Source organism: Tursiops truncatus, chromosome 15 (genome assembly GCF_011762595.2).
Source record: "Tursiops truncatus isolate mTurTru1 chromosome 15, mTurTru1.mat.Y, whole genome shotgun sequence".
Lineage (NCBI taxonomy): Eukaryota > Metazoa > Chordata > Mammalia > Artiodactyla > Delphinidae > Tursiops > Tursiops truncatus.
This window is the reverse complement of record NC_047048.1, coordinates 16,888,623-16,910,336: the sequence shown is the minus strand read 5'-3', so window position 1 is coordinate 16,910,336 and position 21,714 is coordinate 16,888,623. Positions and strand designations below refer to the sequence as shown.

The following is a 21,714-nucleotide window of genomic DNA, read 5'->3' as shown; positions in this document are numbered from 1 at the left end:
GTGAGAAATAAATTTCTGTTGTTTTTAGCAGCCCGAATGGACTACAATAATGATCAACATAATGTTAAGCAAAAGAAGCCAGACACAAAAAAAGGTTCATCATTTGATCACATTTATGTAGGAAGTTCAAAAACAAGCAAATCTATTGTGTTTAAGTTTGCATACTTGATGGTAACCTATGAAGCAGGGTCAGCTAACCTTTTCTGTAAAGAGCCAGGGAGGAAATATCTTATGTTTTTCAGGCCATACCATCTCTGCCATAACCGCTCAACTCTGCCATTATAACATGGAAGCAGCCAGGGATATACATAGGGAATGAGCGTAGCTGTGTTCCAGTAAAACTTTATTTACAAAAACAAGTAGCGGGGGCTTCCCTGGTGGCGCAGTGGTTGAGAGTCCACCTGCCGATGCAGGGGACACGGGTTCGTGCCCCGGTCTGGGAAGATCCCACATGCCGCGGAGCAGATGGGCCCGTGAGCCATGGCCGCTGAGCCTGCGTGTCCGGAGCCTGTGCTCCGCAACGGGAGAGGTCACAGCAGTGAGAGGCCCGCGTACCGCAAAAACAAACAAACAAAAAAAACAAGTAGCGGGCCATGCTTTGCCAACTCTGAGGTACAGCTAAGCAAGGCAGTGACTACTCTCCTCTGGGGACAGGAGCTGGTAGTGCTCAGGAAGGGGCACATGGCATGCTGGCAATGATCTTCTTCTTTGACCTCAGTGGTAATAAAGTTTTTGCTTTCAACTATTTGTTAAGCTATATATTTTATGTACTTTTTGGAATCGTGCTGTATTTCCCAATTTTAAAAAGGGTTGATAAATAAATCTCTACACAATGAAATATTATTTGGCAATAAAAAGAAATGAAGTACTGATACATGTTACAGTATGAATGAACCTTTAAAACATTATGCTAAGGGCTTCCCTGGTGGCGCAGTGGTTGAGAGTCCGCCTGCCGATGCAGGGGACACGGGTTCGTGCTCCGGTCTGGGAAGATCCCACATACCGCGGAGCGGCTGGGCCCACGAGCCATGGCTGCTGAGCCTGTGCGTCCAGAGCCTGTGCTCCGCAACGGGAGAGGCCACAACAGTGAGAGGCCCATGTACCGCAAAAAAAAAAAACACATTATGCTAAGTAAAAGAAGTCAGGCACAAAAATCCTCATATTATATGATTCTGTTCGTATATGTCCAGAATTGACAAATCTACAGTGACAGAAAGGAGATCGTTGGTTGTGTGAGTCTGTGGAGTCTGGTGGATTGAGGGATGATGGCTAAAGGAAACAGTGTTTCTTTCCAGGGTGATGAAAATATTCTATAATTCATAGTGGTGATGATTGCACAACTCTGTGAATACACTAAAAACCACTGAACTTTAAGGGGACAAACAAATGGTAAGTGAATTATATCTCAAAACAGCTGGTACCCCCCAGTCAAAAAAAATTTTAACTAATGAATAAAACCAACAGCTTCTGCCCTCACCACCAGAGATGGGCCAGGGAAGAGGAGTGTGTGATGAGACCAACAGACAGACACCAGCTTCGGAGAAACCACTTTCCTTCCTCGTGTCTCCGGAACAAGTGCGCGCGCGCACACACACACACACACACACACACACACACACACACACCCCGGGCCTTTCTCTGCCTTTGGCAAAACACACGCTGAATACCAGAAGCCCATGAGGCCAGAGATTCTGTGGACAAGCAGGGGACCAGGGCATCCCTGCCAAGAGACACAGGACTTTTTAAACTCAAAATGAAATTTCAGGGGAAAGCCTAAGCGAAGCAGAGCCCATGGGAGTCAGGCTGGCTCCAGAAACGGCACCAGGTCTGCAGGAGCAAATTCCTGGGTAGCAAACCAGGGCAGGGGCTTCAGCCCTCCAGGGCCTGAAAGGGCCTCTAACTTAAGTCCATCGTTCCTAGTGGGTTCAAGATATAGATAAGGTCTCTCTGCTCCTCACACAGGCTAAAGGCAGTGGGTTTGGGAGATTCTGTGTCACATCACAGACTTAGCGCCTCCAAGGAGCCCGGCAGATGGTTGCAAATGACGAGTCTGCGGGAGCCAGCAGATGTGGTGCGTGAGGAGCAGAGGGTGCCAGGAGCAGCAGCAGCCATGGGTCCCCTTAGCTGCCACCTCCCTCTGCTCCACGCAGGCCCTGACAGCTGTGAGCCAATGGGGCCACCTGGCTGGGTCAGAACACACAGCAAAGCCAACCAAAGAACTTCCTGGGCCCAAGGAGTGGAAGAGGGGCCAGGAGGCCCCAGGCAGGGTGGAAAGACCTGTGAGGTGTGGCAGAAATAGCACGTGACTGATGGGATACATTGCTTTGCTGTGTGACCTCAGGCAAGTAGCTCAACTTCTCTGAGTCTGTTTCCTTGGGTGTAAACCAGAGATAACAGCACCTCCTCAAAGAGCTGTCAACAGAATTAAATGAACCAAGAGATGTGAAAGTATTTAGCAGGGAATGGAATTCTGTGCATGAGTCAATGAAGGTTAGTTGAGTAGAAGTAAACTCAAATTTGAGTTCTTGCCAAGTTAGCTTTCCAGCTGGTCGGGCCGAATGGAGGAGATGGCGGAAATATGCTGGAATATTCATTCAAGCTAGTGCTGATTGAGACAGACCCCGTGCTAACCCCTCGCGTGGATTATTCCATTTGACTCTCGGAAGAATTCCACAGAGTGGATGCTATTTCCCCCATCTTTCAGATGAAGAAAGTGAGCCGTAAAGAGGATGAGGAGCATGCCTGAGGTCCCACAGCTGATGAGGCAGAGTCACAATTTGAATCCAGAGCCCGTGCTCCGCATTAACACTGCACTCAGCTCTGCGATTAAACCCAAGCTCTGCCCCTCCCTGGACCGGGAGCAAGTGTCTTAGCCTGAGCCTCAGCTTCCTGATCTGAAAAGAGGGATAACAGTAAACCCACTTCGTGGGCTGTTGAGAAGATTAAATGGGATACGATGCCTGAAAGGGACTGGTATGTAGCAGGTGCTCAGTAAGTGTTCCTAGAATTGCCAGGGCTGGGCTGGGGGAGGCTGCCCCACAGTGGGGACTCCACTTCTCAGGGACTGGTACGCCACCTGTACACTCCTTATACAGGCACACCTTGTTACTGCATTTTGAAGATACTGCTTTTACAAATTGAAGATTTGTGGCAATCTTGCATTGTCAGACGACGGTTAGCATTTTTTAGCAATAAAGTATTTTTAATTAAGGTATGCACATTGTATTTTAGACATAACGCTGTTGCACACTTAATAGACTACAGTATTGTGTAAACATAACTCTTCTATGCACTGGGAAACCAAACAATTGGTGTGACTTGCTTTATTGCGATATTTGCTTCATTGCGGCGGCCTGGAACTGACCCCGCAATATCTCTGAGGTCTACCTGTACTCAGGCCATGGCAGCCACGAAGAGTTTTATCTCAGGGCCTCAGTTTTCTTATCTGCAAAATGGAACATGTGAGACCAGCTCTCTGAGGCCTTCCCACCTGACAGCCCATGTGTGATGGTTAGACTCCTATCTTGGAACTAGAAGCATAACAAGAAGGAAGCAGCATTAGATGCATGAGTCATAAGGGCTTTGGAGGATGACAAGTGTCATCCCATGTGGTATGACTGCCCTTTCTCCCTCCCAGACCCACCCAGACAACACTTACCTCGTCCCTTCCTTTCATTAGATTTTAGTCCTTCCCTAGTCGCGGGGATTCTTCTTCTATTTTAATAGCTCGCATCAGGGCAGCAAGTGGAATGGTAAAGCACAAGGACTCTGCAGCCCACCTGCCCAGGCTCCAACCCAGCACCACCACCGCAACCCATATGGCCTTGGGCAAGTTAACTTAACTTCTCTGGGCCTCAGTTTCCCCACCCATCACATAGTTTAACGACAGCACAAACTCACTGAGTTGTTGGGGGAATCAGCTGCGTCTGACACATTGGCAAAACAGAAATAAGTTTTTGGTACTATTATTATTTATTTTAAAGCACCTCGGAAAAAAATAACATGGCACACTAAAACCGTGAATTGACAGATCTCATTGCTCAGGATGGGGAGAAAATAATTCGACTTTGTAAGTGAATCAACGTAAAGAGAAATAGTAAGTGAATAATAATATGGGGGTGCAGTATACAGCCCAAATCGGGAAGGCAGTGCAAAATGAAAATTCAGGGGACTTCCCTGGTGGCACAGTGGTTAAGAATCTGCCCGCCCATGCAGGGGACACGGGTTCGAGCCCTGCTCCGGGAAAATCCCACATGCCGCGGAGCAACTAAGCCCGTGCACCACAACTACTGAGCCTGCGCTCTAGAGCCCCCAAGCTACAACTACTGAGCCCACGTGCCACAACTACTGAAGCCCACGTGCCTAGAGCCCATGCTCTAGGAGAAGCCATCGCAATGAGAAGCCCACGCACCGCAACAAAGAGTAGCCCCCGCTCGCCGCAACTAGAGAGAGCCAGCGCACTGCAACGAAGACCCAACGCAGCCAAATTAATTAATTAATTTAATTTAAAAAAAAAAGAAAATTCAGGGCTTCTTGTTGAAAAAATTATTAAGAATTTCAAGACAGATTTTGACTTCACGACCTTGGGTTCCGGCTGCCTGCTACCTGCGGTCTGCTCTGTGCGGTCATGTCTGTGCTGACTCCACTGCTGCTGAGGGCCCTGACAGGCCCGGCCCGGCGGCTCCCCGTGCCGTGGGCCCAGATCCATTCCAAGCCGCCGCGGGAGCAGCTCGGAACCATGGATATCGCCATTGGGCTCACCTCCTGCTTCCTGTGTTTCCTCCTGCCGTCGGGCTGGGTCCTGTCACACCCACAGAACTATAAGAAGCGGGAGAGACAGTAGCTGTCCTCTCCCTCAGCCTGCGACCTGGCCACCCGGCCTGTCCTGATCATGTCTGCTGCATTCCTGGCCGGCCTCCCCGGGACCCTGTCCTTCAGTTACAGTGACCTCTTCTGCAATCATGACCCCTTCATTTCTCCATGTTGCCATCCTGGGACCACATGTATCCATTTAGAAGGCGCTGCTCGGTAGGGCCTCCCTTGTAACAGTAAAGTCTATTTAAACCCTGCTTCAGGGGGAATTCCCTGGTGGTCCAGTAGTTAGGACTCCACTCTTTCACTGCTGAGGGTGTGGGTTTGATCCCTGGTCAGGGAACTAAGATCCTGCAAGCTATGTGGCCTGGCCAAAAAATAAAAAAATAAATAAACCCTGCTTCAGAAACTCAAAAAAAAAAAAGAATTTCAAGACAGTTACAGTATAGCACTAAACCAAACGGAGGGTCCTTCCGTGCACGGAATCCTATGCGACTATAAGGTCACGTGCCCACGAAGCTGGCCCTGGTTCTACATCTTGGCAAGGATGTGGGCTACATGGACGTATGCATTTCTTGAAACTCATTAAACTGTACATGTAAACTCTGTGCCTCTCACTCTTTGTATATTATATAAATGAAATTATATCAATTAAAAAAGAAACATGACAAAATCGGGTTATAAATTCCCTGCTCCTCACAGGCAGTGCGGTTCAGCAATGAGGTGCAGGTATAGACCTGTATGTTGAATGTTGTCTTCTTTTAACCCAGTCTGTGTATCCCCAGCCCCTGCCTACAGTCGTACAGGATGTGCACTGCCCAACCCAATGCCACTCACGTGGATGAATCATGGCCCCCAGAGTTGCACAGTGGGTAACCTACACAACTGTACCTGGTGGCCTTGATGGTACAACTTCATTTGAAGGACTCACCATTTGTCTAAAGTGGAGGTCCTGTGTGAATGCAAAGCCTGGGCCAAATGGAAGGGTCTTACGGCAAATTCCATCCCAAGGCCTCCCATGCAGGCAGAGATCCAGAAGGAAACGAGCCCATGCAAAGACTTTCCTAGAATGTGCAAAGGAGCCATCTTTCAAATGCCTCCACCCCCGTGCAGTTCAGCAAGCCCTATTTCCCCAATGCTGCTGAAACCTCTGCTCAGAGGGGCAAAGAGCTGGATTTAAGCATCCGAGGTAATTTCTCAAACCAAAGTATGATAAGACCGAAGAGTCATTTCGAAATGTTAATTACCACTGTTTACACTTAACGGAGTCTTCTCACCATGGAGAAACTGTTTCCAATTATGAAACATGAAAGCTGGTCACCGTTTGGGGTTAATATGACACTCTCTGAGAGAGCGAACAGGCGAGACTACCCAGACACCTAATTACCTGGAAAGATAATCTTGAATAATTGGAATTAGAGCAACTAAAGCAATTATTGGATGTTGTGATCTCCGGGAGCAGTCCTCTACCGGCACGGGGGTTTAATCACTTTTAATAAGAGCACGTAATTAGAGGAATCCAGAATTTCAGAACGAAAGTGGTAGAACCAGCACTTCAGAATGAGGGAGGTGGGAGGACCATGTGTGATGCTAGAGAAAATGAGGCTGGAGGAATGGGTGGGAAGGAAGGGTGAGATGAGAAAGGATGGGTGGTGTTGGCAGGGTGGGCGGGATGCTGATTAAAAGCCCTCAGGATCCTGGCAGGTGACTCTAACCTAAATTTGCTGTGTGACTTTGAGCAAGGCACTTAACCTCTCGGGGCTACACCTTCCTTCCACACTTCAGTCATTCAGCAAGTGTCTACTGCACATCTGTCACGTGCCTGGCACAAGGATACTGGGTCTCACGTCTTTGCACACGTCATTCATTCTACCAGGAATGAGCCCCCATCCACCGCCGTGACCCTTATGCAGTAGAAGGAATGCCACTCATCCTTCAGGACCCTCCCCACGTGGAACCCTCCACACAGCCTTCCTATACTGCCATCTTTCCTTCCACAGGCCTCTGGGCACCCCCATGGGTCCCTGATTCACAGATGTGACTCTCCACCTCCTTGTGTGTCTCCCCCACTAGAAGGCTCCTCAAGGTCGGAAGCTGTGAGGCGTTCTCCTCACTGACCCAGCTCCTGGCACACAGCCTGGCACCGAGGGATGCTGCCCACTAGCCTGCCCTGGGAAGGTGGAGGGAAGGTGGACAAAGGTCCCTGCAGCCCTTCCCCGAAAACAAGGCTGCAGCCTGCCCTGCTTCCAAGAATGGAATGGCTCCAGGTGAGGTGGCCTGTGTTGTGAGTTTATTGAGAATGGCCAGGAAATGATCTCCTTCTGCAGGAGGATGCCAGAGCTCTGCTGCCTCCACAGAAGGACCAGGGCCATTCAGACAAACGATGCCCCACCCACGGTCAGAGGGCTGCAAAAACTAGCTCAATGTTGTCTGGGAATGGCAGGTGAGAGGGAAAAATGGACGTGTGGACCACTCGGGCCAGTCTCTTGCCTCTTTGTGTCCTGAACTGTCTGTCTTGTTGGGATGAAAGAATCACAGTTCCCTTTTTGTCAGGCCCTGGACCACAGGCGTGTACTCGGTGACTTGGGAGCCCAGAGCGGGCATAACTAACTCAGCCTGGGGGCCAGAGAGGACTTCACAGAGGCAGGACCTTTGGGTTGGCAGGTGAAGGTGACAGTGAGTCCCCCAAGCAGCCAGGGAGAAAAGATCACCCAGGATTAATGCACAGGCACGAGGACGCACCAGTGACTCGGTGTGTTCAGGCTGCCGCCAGCAGGCTGACCTGCTTGCAGCTCGATGTCAGAGTCCGGGCAACTGTGGAAGCTGGTTCCCCTCTCCCTTCCCTGTTCGGCATGTTCTGATCTATGCACCTTTCAGTTCTGTGACATAAATCAATAAAATGCACTAAATAAATTAAGTGAGCCGCAGAATTGTAAATCGATTTCAGACGGAGAACAGAGAGGTTGAGGGAAGCAACAGGAGACTCTCATAGGAACTCAGTTGAGAAATAACTCACGCAAGACTAGGGATTGCGGCCACAGAGCCACCACATTGTTGCATATCCCTGAAATATTAAACAAATGAAACCTACAAGCTTAGGAAACTGTTTCACAAAAATTGCCCAAAATCCCAGCTCCCTGGGAAAGAGGAGCAGGGCGCCGGGATGGCTTAAAACACAGCTCAGCGCAGGCGGGACAGAGGAGACCATGGCTTCCAGAGTCGGGATCCAGATTTCCAAACCCAAATGGGACTCCCAGTATCTATAACGTGGCCCCTGTTCCTTCCTTCCTTCTTTCCTTCATTCAACAAAACTTTATTAAATTCTTGTTGTGTGCCAACCCCATCTGGGGCACGGGAGCCACTGGAAAGACAAGATCCAGTGCCTGTCCTCAGGGAGTGTCCAGTCTGGTGGAGGAGACCATCTCAAGGCAGTGTGATGGGTGCTAATAGCACCAGTGGGTACTTCTGGGGTCCGAGGTGCCTTTTCAGAAGAGGTCATGTCTTAACTGGGCTTTGAAGGATAAATAGAAGTTTTCATGGCAAACAAGAGGTGGTAAAGGTAGGTCAGGCAGAGGGAAGAGAATATGCAAAGGCACAGAGGCATGACATATGATGGAGAGTTTGGGGGGAAATGTGTGCAAGTAAGGAGGCGGGGCTGGAGCACAAGGTCCACATGAGGGATTACAGGAGGTGGAGTGGAAAAGGCGGACACACAGTAGATCACGAAGGGCCACGAGTGTCGTGTTACATGGTGTACGTTTAGGAGCCAGGAAAGGCCTTTAAGCAGGAGGCTGATGGAGCTGGATTTCCAGTTTAGAAAGATAATTTAGAATTCAGTGCGGGAAATTTTTGTTTTACTTTTTATGGAAGTATCACATATACAGGAAAGGGCATTGATCACAAATGTACAGCTTGATGAACTTTCATAAACTGAACACATCGTGTAACTAGCACCCGGCTTAAGAAACCTAACATCGCCAGAGCCCTCCACTGGCTCCCTTTCAGTCACACTCGCTCTTCAAGGGTAACCCCTGTCCTGACTTCTGACGGCACAGATCCGTTTTGCCTGATTTCCAGTTTTATACAAATGGAATCACATACTGTGTGTTCTTTTGAATCTGGCTCCGTTTGCCCAACATCCGTACCGCTGAGAGAAGCTGGAGACTGCACGGTACTCCACGGTGTGTGTTGATGGGCATTGAGGAATCACAGCGATTTACCAGTAGAGCCTTGGTGGCAAATACGAATCAGGACGAGCTCAATTCCTTCCTTCTTCCTTCCTTCTTCCTTCCTTCATTCACAGTGAGAACCCATCCACCTGTGAGGGGAAGCTCCAACCTGGGATTTAGGAACTGGGAATTTTCCCCATACCACACCTTGACAAATGACTTGGGACAGATCTTTACTGGGGGGTCCAGTTAACATAACAAAGGGCAGAAAACCCCTAAATCCTCATGGACGCCCCTACCCCTGCCCCACGGCAGGATCGGAGGTGGCAGCCATCATGTCCCTAGCCTTTTGCACTGGAGGGTGGCCTCCTTGTTCCTCGGCTGGAGCCCTCCCACGGTGCCTGATAACTATTTCCGTAGCTCTCTCCCACTCCTGTAGGGCAGGGATCTTCACCTCATTCGTCCTTGCATTGCCCCCCATACCTAGCCCAGAACTTGGACTAAAGTAGGTGCTCAGGAAATACGTGTTGAATTGGAAGGCGTGTGTGCAGGTGACTGGCATGCAGAGGTTGCTCAATGGATTATTTGGGGAAGGAATGAATTACCTCCCTCAAATATTCTGGTTACTTTCGGAAAAATAAATAAGTCACTTTGGGATGACAATGACCAGAGGAGACCCTGAGAAGCAAATTAAGCACATACACCCAGAAATCCAGCTGGGCCAGTTCCAGCACAGCCAGCTGTCAATCATCCTTAAGGCCTGTGGTCAGGCCCAGGCGTGGCAGATTAGACTATCACTCAGCAAATATTCATTCCCACTCCACCCTCCATGTGGGTCATGCCTGGGTCGTGTATTTCTTGCCCCATTGATGCTGGATGCAACCCCATGACTTGCTTTAGCCAACAGGGTGTTAGCAGATAGGATGTAAGCAAAGGTTTTAAATGTGCTTGTGCATGGGACTCCCGTGGCAGTCCAGTGGTTAAGACTCCACGCTTCCATGGCAGGGGGCATGGGTGCAATCCCTGGTCGGGGTACTAAGACCCTGCATGCTGCACAGTGCAGTCAAAAAAAAAAAGGAACTTTTTTTTTTTAATGTACTTGTGCAGTTAGCCACCTTGCATTTCTGTCCCCTCTCTTTGACCCCCAAAAAAGAATACATGTGGAGCGGACTTGAGCCCAGTCTGCAGCCTGGAACCAAGACAGCCTACATCAGCTAAACCTAAGTCAACCCACAGACATGCAAGCAAAAAAATACATGCCGAGTGCCACTGAGTTTGGGGATGGCTTGTTACACAGCATTATAGTGACTATTGCTGACCAATACACTAGGTTTGAAAAGTATCCAGTTGGTCACAATTATTTGGTAGGAGAATCTGGCCCCAGGGGATAAGAGGTTGCGATTTGGAGAGACAAGGGAAACCTTGAAGAGGAAGATTAGGAAGCATAAGAAGCTTTTCCTCTGCATTTTCAGTAACAAGTTCACAATACACAGACGTTGCTGTTTATCTGCATTTGCACATTTCATCTTCACAAACTGCTCAAGCGTCCTTAATTCATTCCTCCTCCTCTGCCTCTCATGTCCTGCTGGGCAGATCTTTGTCAGAGAATTTATTACTCTGCTCTGCCAGTAGGGCTCCAGTGCTGGGCTGGGCCCTGGAGGCCCAGAGGTAAATAAGAAACCACTGCTCGGAGGGCCCCATTCTCGTGAGGGAGAAAGATATGTGTACAGGTTACTATTATTCAGCTGTGATACAAGATTCTCAAAGTGTACTGGGGATATAATCTGAATGTCCAGTGATAGGGCTTGGTTAAATAAATTGTTTCTATGTGATGGGCTATTATACAGCTGTTCCAAAAGATAAGTGAGTTCTATGTATTGATATAAAAAGCAATCTATGATTTTATACAGGTGTATAAGTATATATGTGTATATACGTATGTGTGTGTATTTATCTATCTACCTATCTATCTATCTTTCATCCTTCTAACTTTCTTCAGGGACTAATAAACCAAACCATTACCAGTGAATATCTAAGGGTGGGCTTATAAGAGACTTTCATTTCTCATTTACACATTTAAAATTGTTATAATTTTTATAACAAGAGTGTATACAGTTAAAAATCAATGTTCATTTTTCATTAATTCAACAGTGCCAGGCATTGCTTTGGGCCCTGGGGATACAGTGAGTCACACACACACACACACACTCACACACTCACACACACACACACAGAGGCTCGGAAGGCCTAGCTTTTCAGCAGAAGAACCAGGCATTTAAGAGCCAGACAGCTCAGTTTTAAATCCCAGCATCCTAACTATGTGACTTTGGGCAAGTCAATTAACTCTCTAGGCCTCAGTCTCCTCATCTGTAAAATGGGGATTAAATGAGCCACCAGGTATAAAGTTCTCAGAACAGCACCTGGCACGTGGTAAGCACAGCATGAAAGCCAGTCTGTGTTAGTGTCGCCTAACACTAATTATTATGATCGGATTTTGCAGAGCCGGAAGGAAGTCACAGCGGGAGTGGGTGCAGCCAGAACGTGGGAGAAGAGTGCTCTTTGGGAGAGAACACGTCTGGGCTCCAATATCGGCCCGGACTCCCTGTGTGACCCTGAACCAGTCCCCCTCTCTCTGCAGCCTGGGGTCCTCATCTGTGGAACAGACAGCGTGGAGAGGACTCGGCGAGCACGTGGAGGGGTCCGGGGACACTAGGCTCCTGCAGGTGCCCCTGGGAGGACTGGGCCGGGAGGTTCAGAAACAGGCCACAGAGCTGCCTGACCAAACCCCGCCAGCCCCAAAGGCGAGCCTAAGTGCTTGAGAGGCAGTGAGCCCATGAAAACTGGTCTGCAAAGCCAGCCCACTCAGGCTTCTTATAAACGTTTTTCTATGTACAGCCAGAAGGTCTTCGGCGTGGCCACCAAGCCCTGAAAGCAAAATCACGAGGCCAGTAAAACACAAAGATACAACCCCTCTGGGGCCTCGGTCCTCACACACGAGGCAGGAATAAGCCACCATACAGTCCACACTGTATGTGGACACACACACGCATGTACGCACATCCATACGCTCATACGTGCACACATGTGTACATGCCTCCGTGCCCACACTCACCCACGAGTGTGCACGCAGGCACACACACGAGACCCATGTGCACACTCTCAGAGGAGCACCTGCCCATGCATGCATATCCTCGCCCTCAACCAGACATGCACACACATTTACATATGCACACACAGGCCCAGCTTCCTGGAAGCCAGATTTGGAGCAGAGGTGACCCAGGAACTCCAAGGCCTTGGGGATTATGGGATGAGCATCGGAGAGGTTGCCTACAGGTATTGGCTTCTCAGATGCAGTACAACGGAGGGGTACGGAGCATGGGCTCTGCTCCTTATGAGACGTGAGACGTGAGTGGCTTAATGTCTCTAAGGCTCAGTTTTCTCATCTGTCAAGTGGGGTGAGAATGTCAGCCTCTTCTTAGCAAGGTTGTGGGGAGGTTTCTCAGTTGATACATTTAAAGTGCTTGGCCCAGTGCCTGACACATTGTACCTGCTCAGTAAATATCAGCTATTTATTAGCAGCTGTAGTATTTTCTGAAGAACTCAGTTTGGAAGCTGTGGCCCGAGTTGCTCAGCTCGAAACTTCAGGGATGGCCACAAGTAGCCACGAAACAGGGCATCGCCACTGGGAAGCAGAGGAAACAGAGGAGGTAGTCCCCACTGCAAAAAGCTTGCTCAGAGGGGGAGCCCAGCCTCTTCCTGGACCCGAGAGCACTATGGGCTCCCTGTCACATGCCCCTCAGTCTCACCAGCTGCCACTTGGCTGGAACTCTTCAAGGGGACAGCGTCTGTGAGACAGGAGCGTCACCAGCCTCAAAGACACGCAGCCCCCTTGCCTGTCCCACCTCTCCCAACACCCTGGAGGGGTCAGAGACGGGGCACTTCAGGCCCTTGAACCTCCTGACACTGCAGGGAAACTGCAAACTCAGCCCCACCAGCAGGGGCCGTGGGTGACCGCACAGACTGGATGTAAGAATTTCCCCTGAGCCTCGGCCCACCAAGGCCCCCCATGTCGGGACAGTTTAGAACTGAACTCTTGTCTCAGTTTCCCCACCCCGACTCCCAGGACCAGAGCCCTCTCCTGATCTCCAGGCTGTCTGAAGAGACCTGCACACCTGTTCTCTCTTGGCGAGGGTTCTCCTTGGTGGCAGGGTAGGGAAGTAGGGAGGCGGCCATGCCCTACGCTCCTGCGGCAGCGCATCCTCCAGTATCCATTCTCCAGTTCTTTCCTAATGATAAAACCCCTGCCTTTCAGCTGAGCACATGGTTGCCAGGATAAAGACCTCATTTCCCAGCCTCCCTTGCAGCTGTGATCAAGTTCTGCCCAAGGGGATATAAGCCCGTGTCATGGGGCAACTTCTGGGAACCTTACTGTTGACATGCAACCTTTGCCCTTTCTTCTTTGCCTTTCCTCTACCCTGTTGCCTGGAGTGCAGATGTGACGGCTGTAGCTCTAGCCATCCTGTTAGTCCATGAAGACAAAGGCCACAGGGATGATGGAGAGGCCCCTGGATCCTGAAGACCGCATGAAGCAGAGCCACCCTAGATTTGAAACTTTTAAAAGGAATCAATACATTTCTCCACTGAAGCCAGTTACTTGGGGCCGCCATTACTTGCAGCTAAACCTAATCCTGACGGCTCTGCCCCCTACACGAGCTGCAGCCCCCTCCTAATCATATCTGGGCATCACTGGGCTCAGAATCTCCGCTGTCAAGCCCTGTACACCAATGGGTCCTTTCTGAATGGCAGTGCCCGATCAGGCTGGACCTCCCCACACCTGTGAGACAACAGAGACAGAACGTCTGGCTTCCCTCCCCCAAGGTCAAATCCTACACTTGGAAGCAATGCCAACACTGGTCTTGCCTCATCCCAACTTCCGCACGCCCATCCTACCTCCCCCAAAGTCCCAGCACGCACTGGAAGTAAGGGAAGTGTAATGGCTCTCAGCACCATCTCACTTGGGGGGCGGGGGAGGGCAAGATGATGTCCCTCCACCTGCCTCTCCCCCTGCACTAACCGCTCAAGGAACTCAGAGCTTTGCAACAGGACTCTGGCCCCTGGGGCACCATCACCCAGGGATGCTGAAGGACAGGATCAGGGCTTCGGGAAGTGTCCCTGGAGAGGGCAAGGTTGGCACACCGGAGCTGGGGCCACACTTACCTTTCTCTGACGCTGGGGCCAGGTCAATGAAGCTGCGGCATTTCTCACCTTTGAAAAAAAAAAGAAAGACAGGTTTTCAGAATATGAAAGGAAGTGAGAGCTTCAGGCTTCCGCCTCTCCCCCTCCCATGAGCCCTGTACGGATCTGGGGGTAGCGGGGCCCAAACATCTCTAACCCGAGCAGCATCTTTCTCTAAACCCTAATTCCCAGAAAGCCAACGTCCTGAGGAATGTGGATGGCGAAGCTGCAAGTCCCCATGATGCCTCCTTCCGTCACCTCCCGGTCCAATCCATCCAGCCCTGTCACTCCCACCTCCTCAAAGCCCTCCTGCCCTTTCCACGGACTCCACCCCTTCCAGGCCCAGCAGGACGAGGGCTGAAGCCGTCACTGGGCTCCCTGGACCTCCACTCTGGCTTCTGTCGGATCCACTCTCCACACTGCAGCTGGAGGGATATTTTCAAACCACACAGCTCTGATTACATCACATGCACACACGCAAGTAGGCACACTCCTGCTCAAAACACTTTATCCCCAAATAAAGCCCAAATTCTTTCACATGGATCCAGGACTGGCCTCCACCGGCCTCTCCATCCACACCCCCTCCCCACCCCTCCTCCCCTCCCCTCCTGTCAGCTCCTATGCTCTTCGTGTTCCCTTCCCCCACCCCCCGACTGGGAACACACTTCATCCCTATTAGAAGCTCTCATGGCACCATGGCCTCTCCTAGGTGGCAGCTAGTCACCTTATAACTCTTATCATTTTGTGTGTGATTCTCAGATGGATGGTTCACAAGCTGGAAGTGGAAGCCCCGTGAAGGCAGGTACCACATCTTCAATTCATCCCTAGCTCAGAAAATGGTACCTCCATCCTCCCAGATGCTCAGGCCAGAACCTTGATATCATCCTTTGTTTCTCTCTTTCTCTCACACCTCCCCATCTGATCTGCAGGTCCACCTTCCCAATATACTTAGAATCCAACTACTTTTCACCACCTCCTCTGGTCCCAGCCCCATCATCTCCTCCTGGATTACTGCAGTAGCCTCTGCATGGGTCTCCCTGTTTCTGCCCTTATCCACACAGTCACCAGAAGGGTCCTGTTATAACCTAAGATGGATTACGTCTCCTCTCAGAACTTTCCCACGGTTCTCAATTCACTCAGAGTCAGAACCTAAGTCCTTACCATGGCCTATAAGGCCCTGTGTGATCTGTGCCCCCATCACCTCCCTGACCTCACTTCCTACTGGCTTGCCCCTTGCTCACTCCACTCCAGCCACACTGGCCTCCTTGCTGATCCTTAAATGTGCCAGCCACATTCCTGCCTCAGGACCTTTGCACGTGCTGTTACTTCTCCCTGGAGCATTCCTCCCCCAGATAGCTGAATGGTTTGCCCTTCCTCTCCTTTATCACTTTCCCCAAGTCTTACCTTCTCAAGAAGGCCTTTCCTAACTAGTTTATTTAATATTCCAAACACCTTTTCCCTGACTCTCCCCATCTCTCTTCCCGCTGGACCCCTAGCACCTAGAACACTGCCTGGTACATAGAGAGTGCTCAATAAATATTTACTGAAGGGGTATACGAATGAGTAAATGAATGAATGAACAAACGAATGCCTTCCACCCAAACCTTATGCCTATAAGAAACTTCAACTCTTCAGTCTTTCCTCCCAGCCTCCTTGATGCCAGGCCCTATGCTGGCCATCAAGGACACAGTGAGAGCAAGATGTGACCTAGCCTTAAGGTCCTTTCTCAGATGGGACACGTGCTCTATACTTTGCCACAGTCCCCACCACACCCTGTTGCTTTACCCCTAGACCTTAGACCTCACTGGTCCCTGAGACACTAGATTCGCTGACCTTTAGGGTGAGCTTGCAACTCCTAGTTCAAGGGTTTTACTGCTGAGCATAGCAGCAAGAAATAGATTTCACTGATGAGCCCAACAAGGAGATAGACTTTGAGTCCAAATGGAGTCAATGTAGGTTGGGGATGAAAAGAATCTGGAAGCTTCCAGCATTCTCAATTCTTGTGTCTGCTTGAAGCTTCCTAAATTTTCCTCTAAGAAGGTCCCTTGAAGCCCGTTTGGGCTCCTGAACCTCCTTCCAGCCCCATACAAATGCAAAGGCAGATATCAGGGAGTGGTAAGAGATGAGGCTGAGAAGGAAGGCTGGGGCCAGATCACGAAGGGTCTTAAGTGCTGAGTTAAGGAGTGGATTCCTCTCTTATATATGTCACCCCTTCCAAAGAATCATGAGGCCACAGGTGGATGGATCCCACTCCTGTGATTCCATCGTGCTTGCTTCCTCCCCAGGCTCTATATTGAGATGTAGGACCCTCTCCTTCCTTTATAGAAGAGGCTCAGGGCCACTGAGTGATCAGCCAGGACCACACAGCAAGTCAATGATACTGAGATTATAAAGAGATGTTTGCTGACAGCCAAGAACCAGAAGAGGATTTTTTAAAATGAGAATAGGTAGTGTGCTAAGAATGGATAGATTTTGAATGCATCATCTTAAACTTTCTTTATGTTATATTGTTTTCTCAGAGCTAAAGAGGGAAAATTTTAATGGCTAAATTCAGACCAGCAGCCAGGGCCCCATTAAGACTTTTGTGGACCCTAGGCTCTTTTGCCTTTGGAGTCTCTTCCTCAATAAAGACAAATTAAATTAAAAATTGTATTTTAGGGGGCTTCCCTGGTGGCGCAGTGGTTGAGAGTCCGCCTGCCGATGCAGGGGACACGGGTTCGTGCCCCAGTCCGGGAAGATCCCACATGCCGCGGAGCGGCTGGGTCCATGAGCCATGGCCGCTGAGCCTGTGCGTCCGGAGCCTGTGCTCCGCAACGGGAGAGGCCACAACAGTGAGAGGCCTGCGTACCGCAAAAAATAAATAAATAAATTTTAAAAAATTGAATTTTACAAATGCATTGGTTAAAGATTAATATATTAACATTATATATTAAAATTTTTCTTCACCTAAAAGATTTTTTTTATTCTGATTCTGAAAGAAATTAAAACATTTTATGGGCTTTTGCTCTGACCTTGTACCCTGAAATCCTGCTGAATTCATTTATTAGTTCTGATAGTTTTTAGTGGAGTCTTAGGATTTACTATATACAAGATCATGTAATCTACAAATAGATATAGTTTCACTTTTTCCTTTTAATCTCGATGTCATTTATTTCTTTTTCTTGACTAATTGCTCCGGTCAAAACCTCCAGTATAATGTTGAATACAAGTGGCAAGAGCAGGCATCCTTGTCTTGTTCCTGATATGAAAGGGAAAGAATTCATTCTTGTACCACAAGTATGATGTTAACTGTATTCTTTTTCATAGATACTCTTTATCGGGTTGGGGAAGTTCTCTTCTATTTCTAGTTTGTTGAGTAGTTTTATTGTAAAAGTGTGTTTACTTTCTCTTTAATTCCACAACAACCTACAATGTAGTTCTGAGAATCCCCATTTTAGAGACAAGCAAACTGAGGCTCTGAGCTTTCAATGACTTGCCCAAGACCACATAGCCAGTAAGTGATGGACTCAACCCAGTACATAGACCCCAAACTCCATGCCCTAAAGTTTTTCCAGCTATCTATTCCCATTTGCAGCTAGCCATTCCCACTGTGCAGAGCTACTAGGTCCTAAAAGTAACTCTCTGAGAACATACCTCCATGCAGATAGGGAAAATCCACCAGGGACTAAATAAAATGGCTCTCATGCTTCTATTTCTGCTACGTAGACAAGACCAAATAGAAGATGTTTGAGCAGAGATGGTCAAACTTGGCCCAACACTCCCTGTACAGGGCAAAGCTGAGCTTTAAGGAAAAATCATAGTAATGACATAAGGACAACTGGATATTTCAATGGTCACCAAGTCTAATAACTAAAATCCAAACACAGAAGAGTGGTGGTATGTGGCTCTAGAGCCAGACCTGCGTGGGTTCAGCCTGGCTCCATCACCTATTAGATATGTAACATCAATGTTAGCCTTTTGGTGCCTCAATTTCCCTACCTATAAAAAGTGAAAATCACTAATGCTAGTGTTTCTGTAGTGCTTATTACAGGGTGGATCTGTAGGGCTTGGTGCCAACCACCAGGTGACACAGCTAGGACAGCTCAGCAGGCAGGAGTCCAGCCAAGTGGCAGCTGCAGGGATACGTGGGTTCCCCTACGGCCCCGCACCTTCCGTTGTCTCCCCCTAACCATTGGACATTGCCTGGTAACTGCCTCATTTTTGCCCCATGAAGATGCCCTTTCTCCCATCACTTCCTCCCACTCTGATTCCCTCTGACCCAAGATGAGCTACCAAGATCAAGCGGACAAATGGGTGTCAGCCTCTCCTCCCCAGGAGGAGAGTTCCCTAAAGATCCATTGTGTTCCCAGAGGGCCCCTGGAGGGTAACGCTGCCCCACTTCAGGGAGGGGCAGAGGAGGGAATTTGTGCAGGAGGAGGATAGAGCCAGCAGACCCCTGGGGAGAAGTTTTTGGGGGTCCATGAGCCACAGGACCTCCACAGCCCCCTATGGAGATGTCAGGACCTTCTAGGAAAACAGCCTGGGAAAGCTGGACTTTGGGGTCAGAGGTCACAGATTTAACAAAAATCCTGCACCCCAGTGAGGGTCTCAGGGCCCCCATGGGCCCAGGAAACCATGAGCAATGAGGACAAGAGGGGCAGAAGAAGACCAGAGATTCTCCCAAAAGTTCTGAAAACTTCACATCACCCCAGGGCTGTGAGGGAACCTTCATTATGTGAGATCTGAATTTCTCACTATCCCAGAGAATGGACGTTCAGTCCCATTAGACCAGAGGAATAAACTAATGGGAAGTACCTTGCCTGTAAGAAGGGAGCGTGCCGATTCAGATCCACCATAGCCTCGAAGGGAAACATCCTGCACAAGGTTCCTCATCCTTGCATCTCGCTCCAAGGTCCGTAGCCAACAGATGGGACTTGGAACCCAGTCCCAATGCAAGGGTGGTCAATACATGAGATCTCAACATCCAGCAATGACTGGGGAAGCCTGTGGGGACTGGGTAACCTGGAGGAGGTGTGCCCTGTCTAAAGGAATATGAATTAACATCCTGGCCATCTGGACCAGTCAGGATCCTGGCAGGAAACAGATGGCACCCTGGAAAGGGCTCACCGAAGACTGCTGAGTGTAGGGCCTATTCATAGACGTGTGGACAAGGGCGAGGGGTGAGCAACAGTGGGGAGCCCTCACCTCCTCCAGCCTGAAGGGGCTGGGGAGGGAAAGGAGGCTGCGAGAGATGATGCCACAGAGGAGGAACTGCCCCTCGGAGCTTAGCTGCACCGAAGCAAGCATCAAAATCAGAATTTCTGCGGCAGGGCCTGAGAATCTGCATTTCTAACAAATTCCCAGGGGTTGCTGATGCTGCTAGTCTGGGGACCACACTTTAGAACCACTCCTTAGAGGAATGCAGTCACTGTCAAAACCTCAACAGGCCAAGAACAAGGCAGGGGAGGGGGAAACACCCCGACCTTTCTCTCCTTCTGCCCTCTGATTTCCTTCCTATGCCTCCCACTGGCCAGAACCAATAAGAAACCAGAGGACGCAGAATTCCGGGCCATTGCATCTGCGCAGGGCAGTCTCCCACGGGGGCAGTCTCCCACAGGGGGCAGTGGACAGACGCGGAGGGGTGAACGGCGAACAATCAGCATGCCACCCTACCCCAGGTGGCCTTCACCCCTCCTCACCCATCACTCTCATCCTCTCACCCTGCATGCTTGTCTCTTTCATAGTCTTACCACGATTACTATCTGAATTGATCTTGTGGACGCATTTGTTCACGTGTTTATTATCTGTGTCGTCTACAGGATGTGTGTGGACTTCTCCTCTGTTGTGGGTTGTATTTACATGTAGGTATGCATAGGCTGTGGGCTTGACCACATTCTGGACCAGGATGGAGGCTGCACACAGTGATGCAACGGTGAAGATGAGATCTCTCTCTCTCTCTCTCTCTCTCTCTCTCTCTGAATCCTAGAAATCCAAATCACATCAAGCAGTGATATTTGGGGATGTCTGAATTAATTTTTTTTTAATATTTATTTATTTGTTTATTTTGGGCTGCATCCGGTCTTAGTTGCGGCACGCGGGATCTTTCGTTTCGGCGCGTGAGCTTCTCTCTAGTTGTGGTGCACAGGCTCCAGAGCGTGTGGGCTCTGTAGCTGTAGCACAGGGGCTCCAGAGTGCGTGGGCTCAGTAGTTGCAGCGTGCAGGCTTAGCTGCCCCATGGCATGTGGAACCTTAGTTCCTCCATGGCATGTGGAATCTTAGTTCCCCAACCAGGGATCAAACCCGAGTCCCCTGCATTGGAAAGAAGATTCTTAACCACTGGACCACCAGGGAAGTCCCATGTTTGAATTAGTTTTGACCCCTAAAAATATACTTCTCTTTGGTTCCCAATATCAGTGTTTAGTATTCACGCACTTATACTCAATGAACATTTATTGAGCACCTACATGCCAGGCACCATTCAAGGCGCTGGGGGTGCAGCAGAGAACCAGAAGGCAAGTGACCACCCTTGCGGAGCTGCTGTTCTAATATTAAAGTGTATGTATAGACCACTTGGAATCCTTGCACCAAAGAGGGCGTTCCCCAGCTCATCTAAACAGTGCCCAGATGCATATATCCAGACAAAACTCTAATTCAAAAAGATACAGGCACCCCTATATTTATAGTAGCACTATTCACAATAGTCAAGGCACGGAAGCAACCTAAATGTCCATCGACAGATGAATGGATAGAGAAGATGTGGTGCATATATACAATGAATACTACTCAGCCATAAAAAAGAATAAAATAATGCCATTTGTAGCAACATGGATGCAGCTAGAGATTATCATACTAAGTGAAGTAAGTCAGAAAGAGAAAGACAAATACCATGTGATATCACTTATATGTGGAATCTAAAATACGACACAAATGAACCCATCTATGAAACAGAAACAGACTCACGGACATAGAGAACAGACTGGTGGTTGCCAAGGGGGAGGGGGGTGGAGGAGGGATGGAGGAGGGATGGAGTGGGAGGCTGGGGGTAGCAGATGTAAGCTTTATATACAGGATGGATAAACAACAAGGTCCTGCTGTACAGCACAGAGAACTGTATCCAATATCCTATGATAAACCATAATGGAAAAGAATATTAAAAAAGAATGTGTATATATGTATGACTGAATCATCTTGCTGTACGTCAGAAGTTAACACAGCATTGTAAATCAACTATACGTCAATTGAAAAATTAAAAATAAATACGTAAACAGTGCCCAGACGGCATCTCTGAGACAAACGGAAGCTCTGTGATCAGGTATCTCATTCGCTGCTGTGTCCTCAAAGCCTGGGACACTAACAGGTGCTCCGGACATGATGGTGGAATGAGTAAATGAAGAGCATTTCACAGATTGCCTTCATTAAGGATTACACCAAAGGGGGGCGCCTCTGCAGAACCCTACAGGTATGGCCAACACACCTGCAGGCAGAGGTGAGAATGAAAGTTGAGCTCCGGAGCGTCTCG

At 49.2% G+C, this 21,714-nt stretch overlaps 2 protein-coding genes across 2 annotated transcripts in view; one reads left to right on the top strand and one right to left on the bottom strand.

Annotated features, from left to right (window-relative positions):
* Positions 1-21,714, bottom strand: part of GSG1L (GSG1 like) — a 218,095-nt gene that overhangs the window by 123,760 nt on the left and 72,621 nt on the right. The window contains exon 2 of the mRNA XM_033840695.2: positions 14,199-14,246. Within this exon, the coding sequence (XP_033696586.2) occupies positions 14,199-14,246 (48 nt within the window). The remainder of the gene's footprint in view (positions 1-14,198; positions 14,247-21,714) is intronic.
* LOC101322629 (cytochrome c oxidase subunit 8A, mitochondrial) lies at positions 4,628-4,843 on the top strand. The gene has a single exon (XM_004314177.2). The coding sequence runs from the start codon at positions 4,628-4,630 to the stop codon at positions 4,841-4,843; it is 216 nt and encodes a 71-aa protein (XP_004314225.1).

Coding starts and splice junctions, on each gene's coding strand:
- LOC101322629 (XM_004314177.2), top strand. CDS start 4,628: ATGTCTGTGCTGACTCCACTGCTGCTGAGGGCCCTGACAGGCCCGGCC.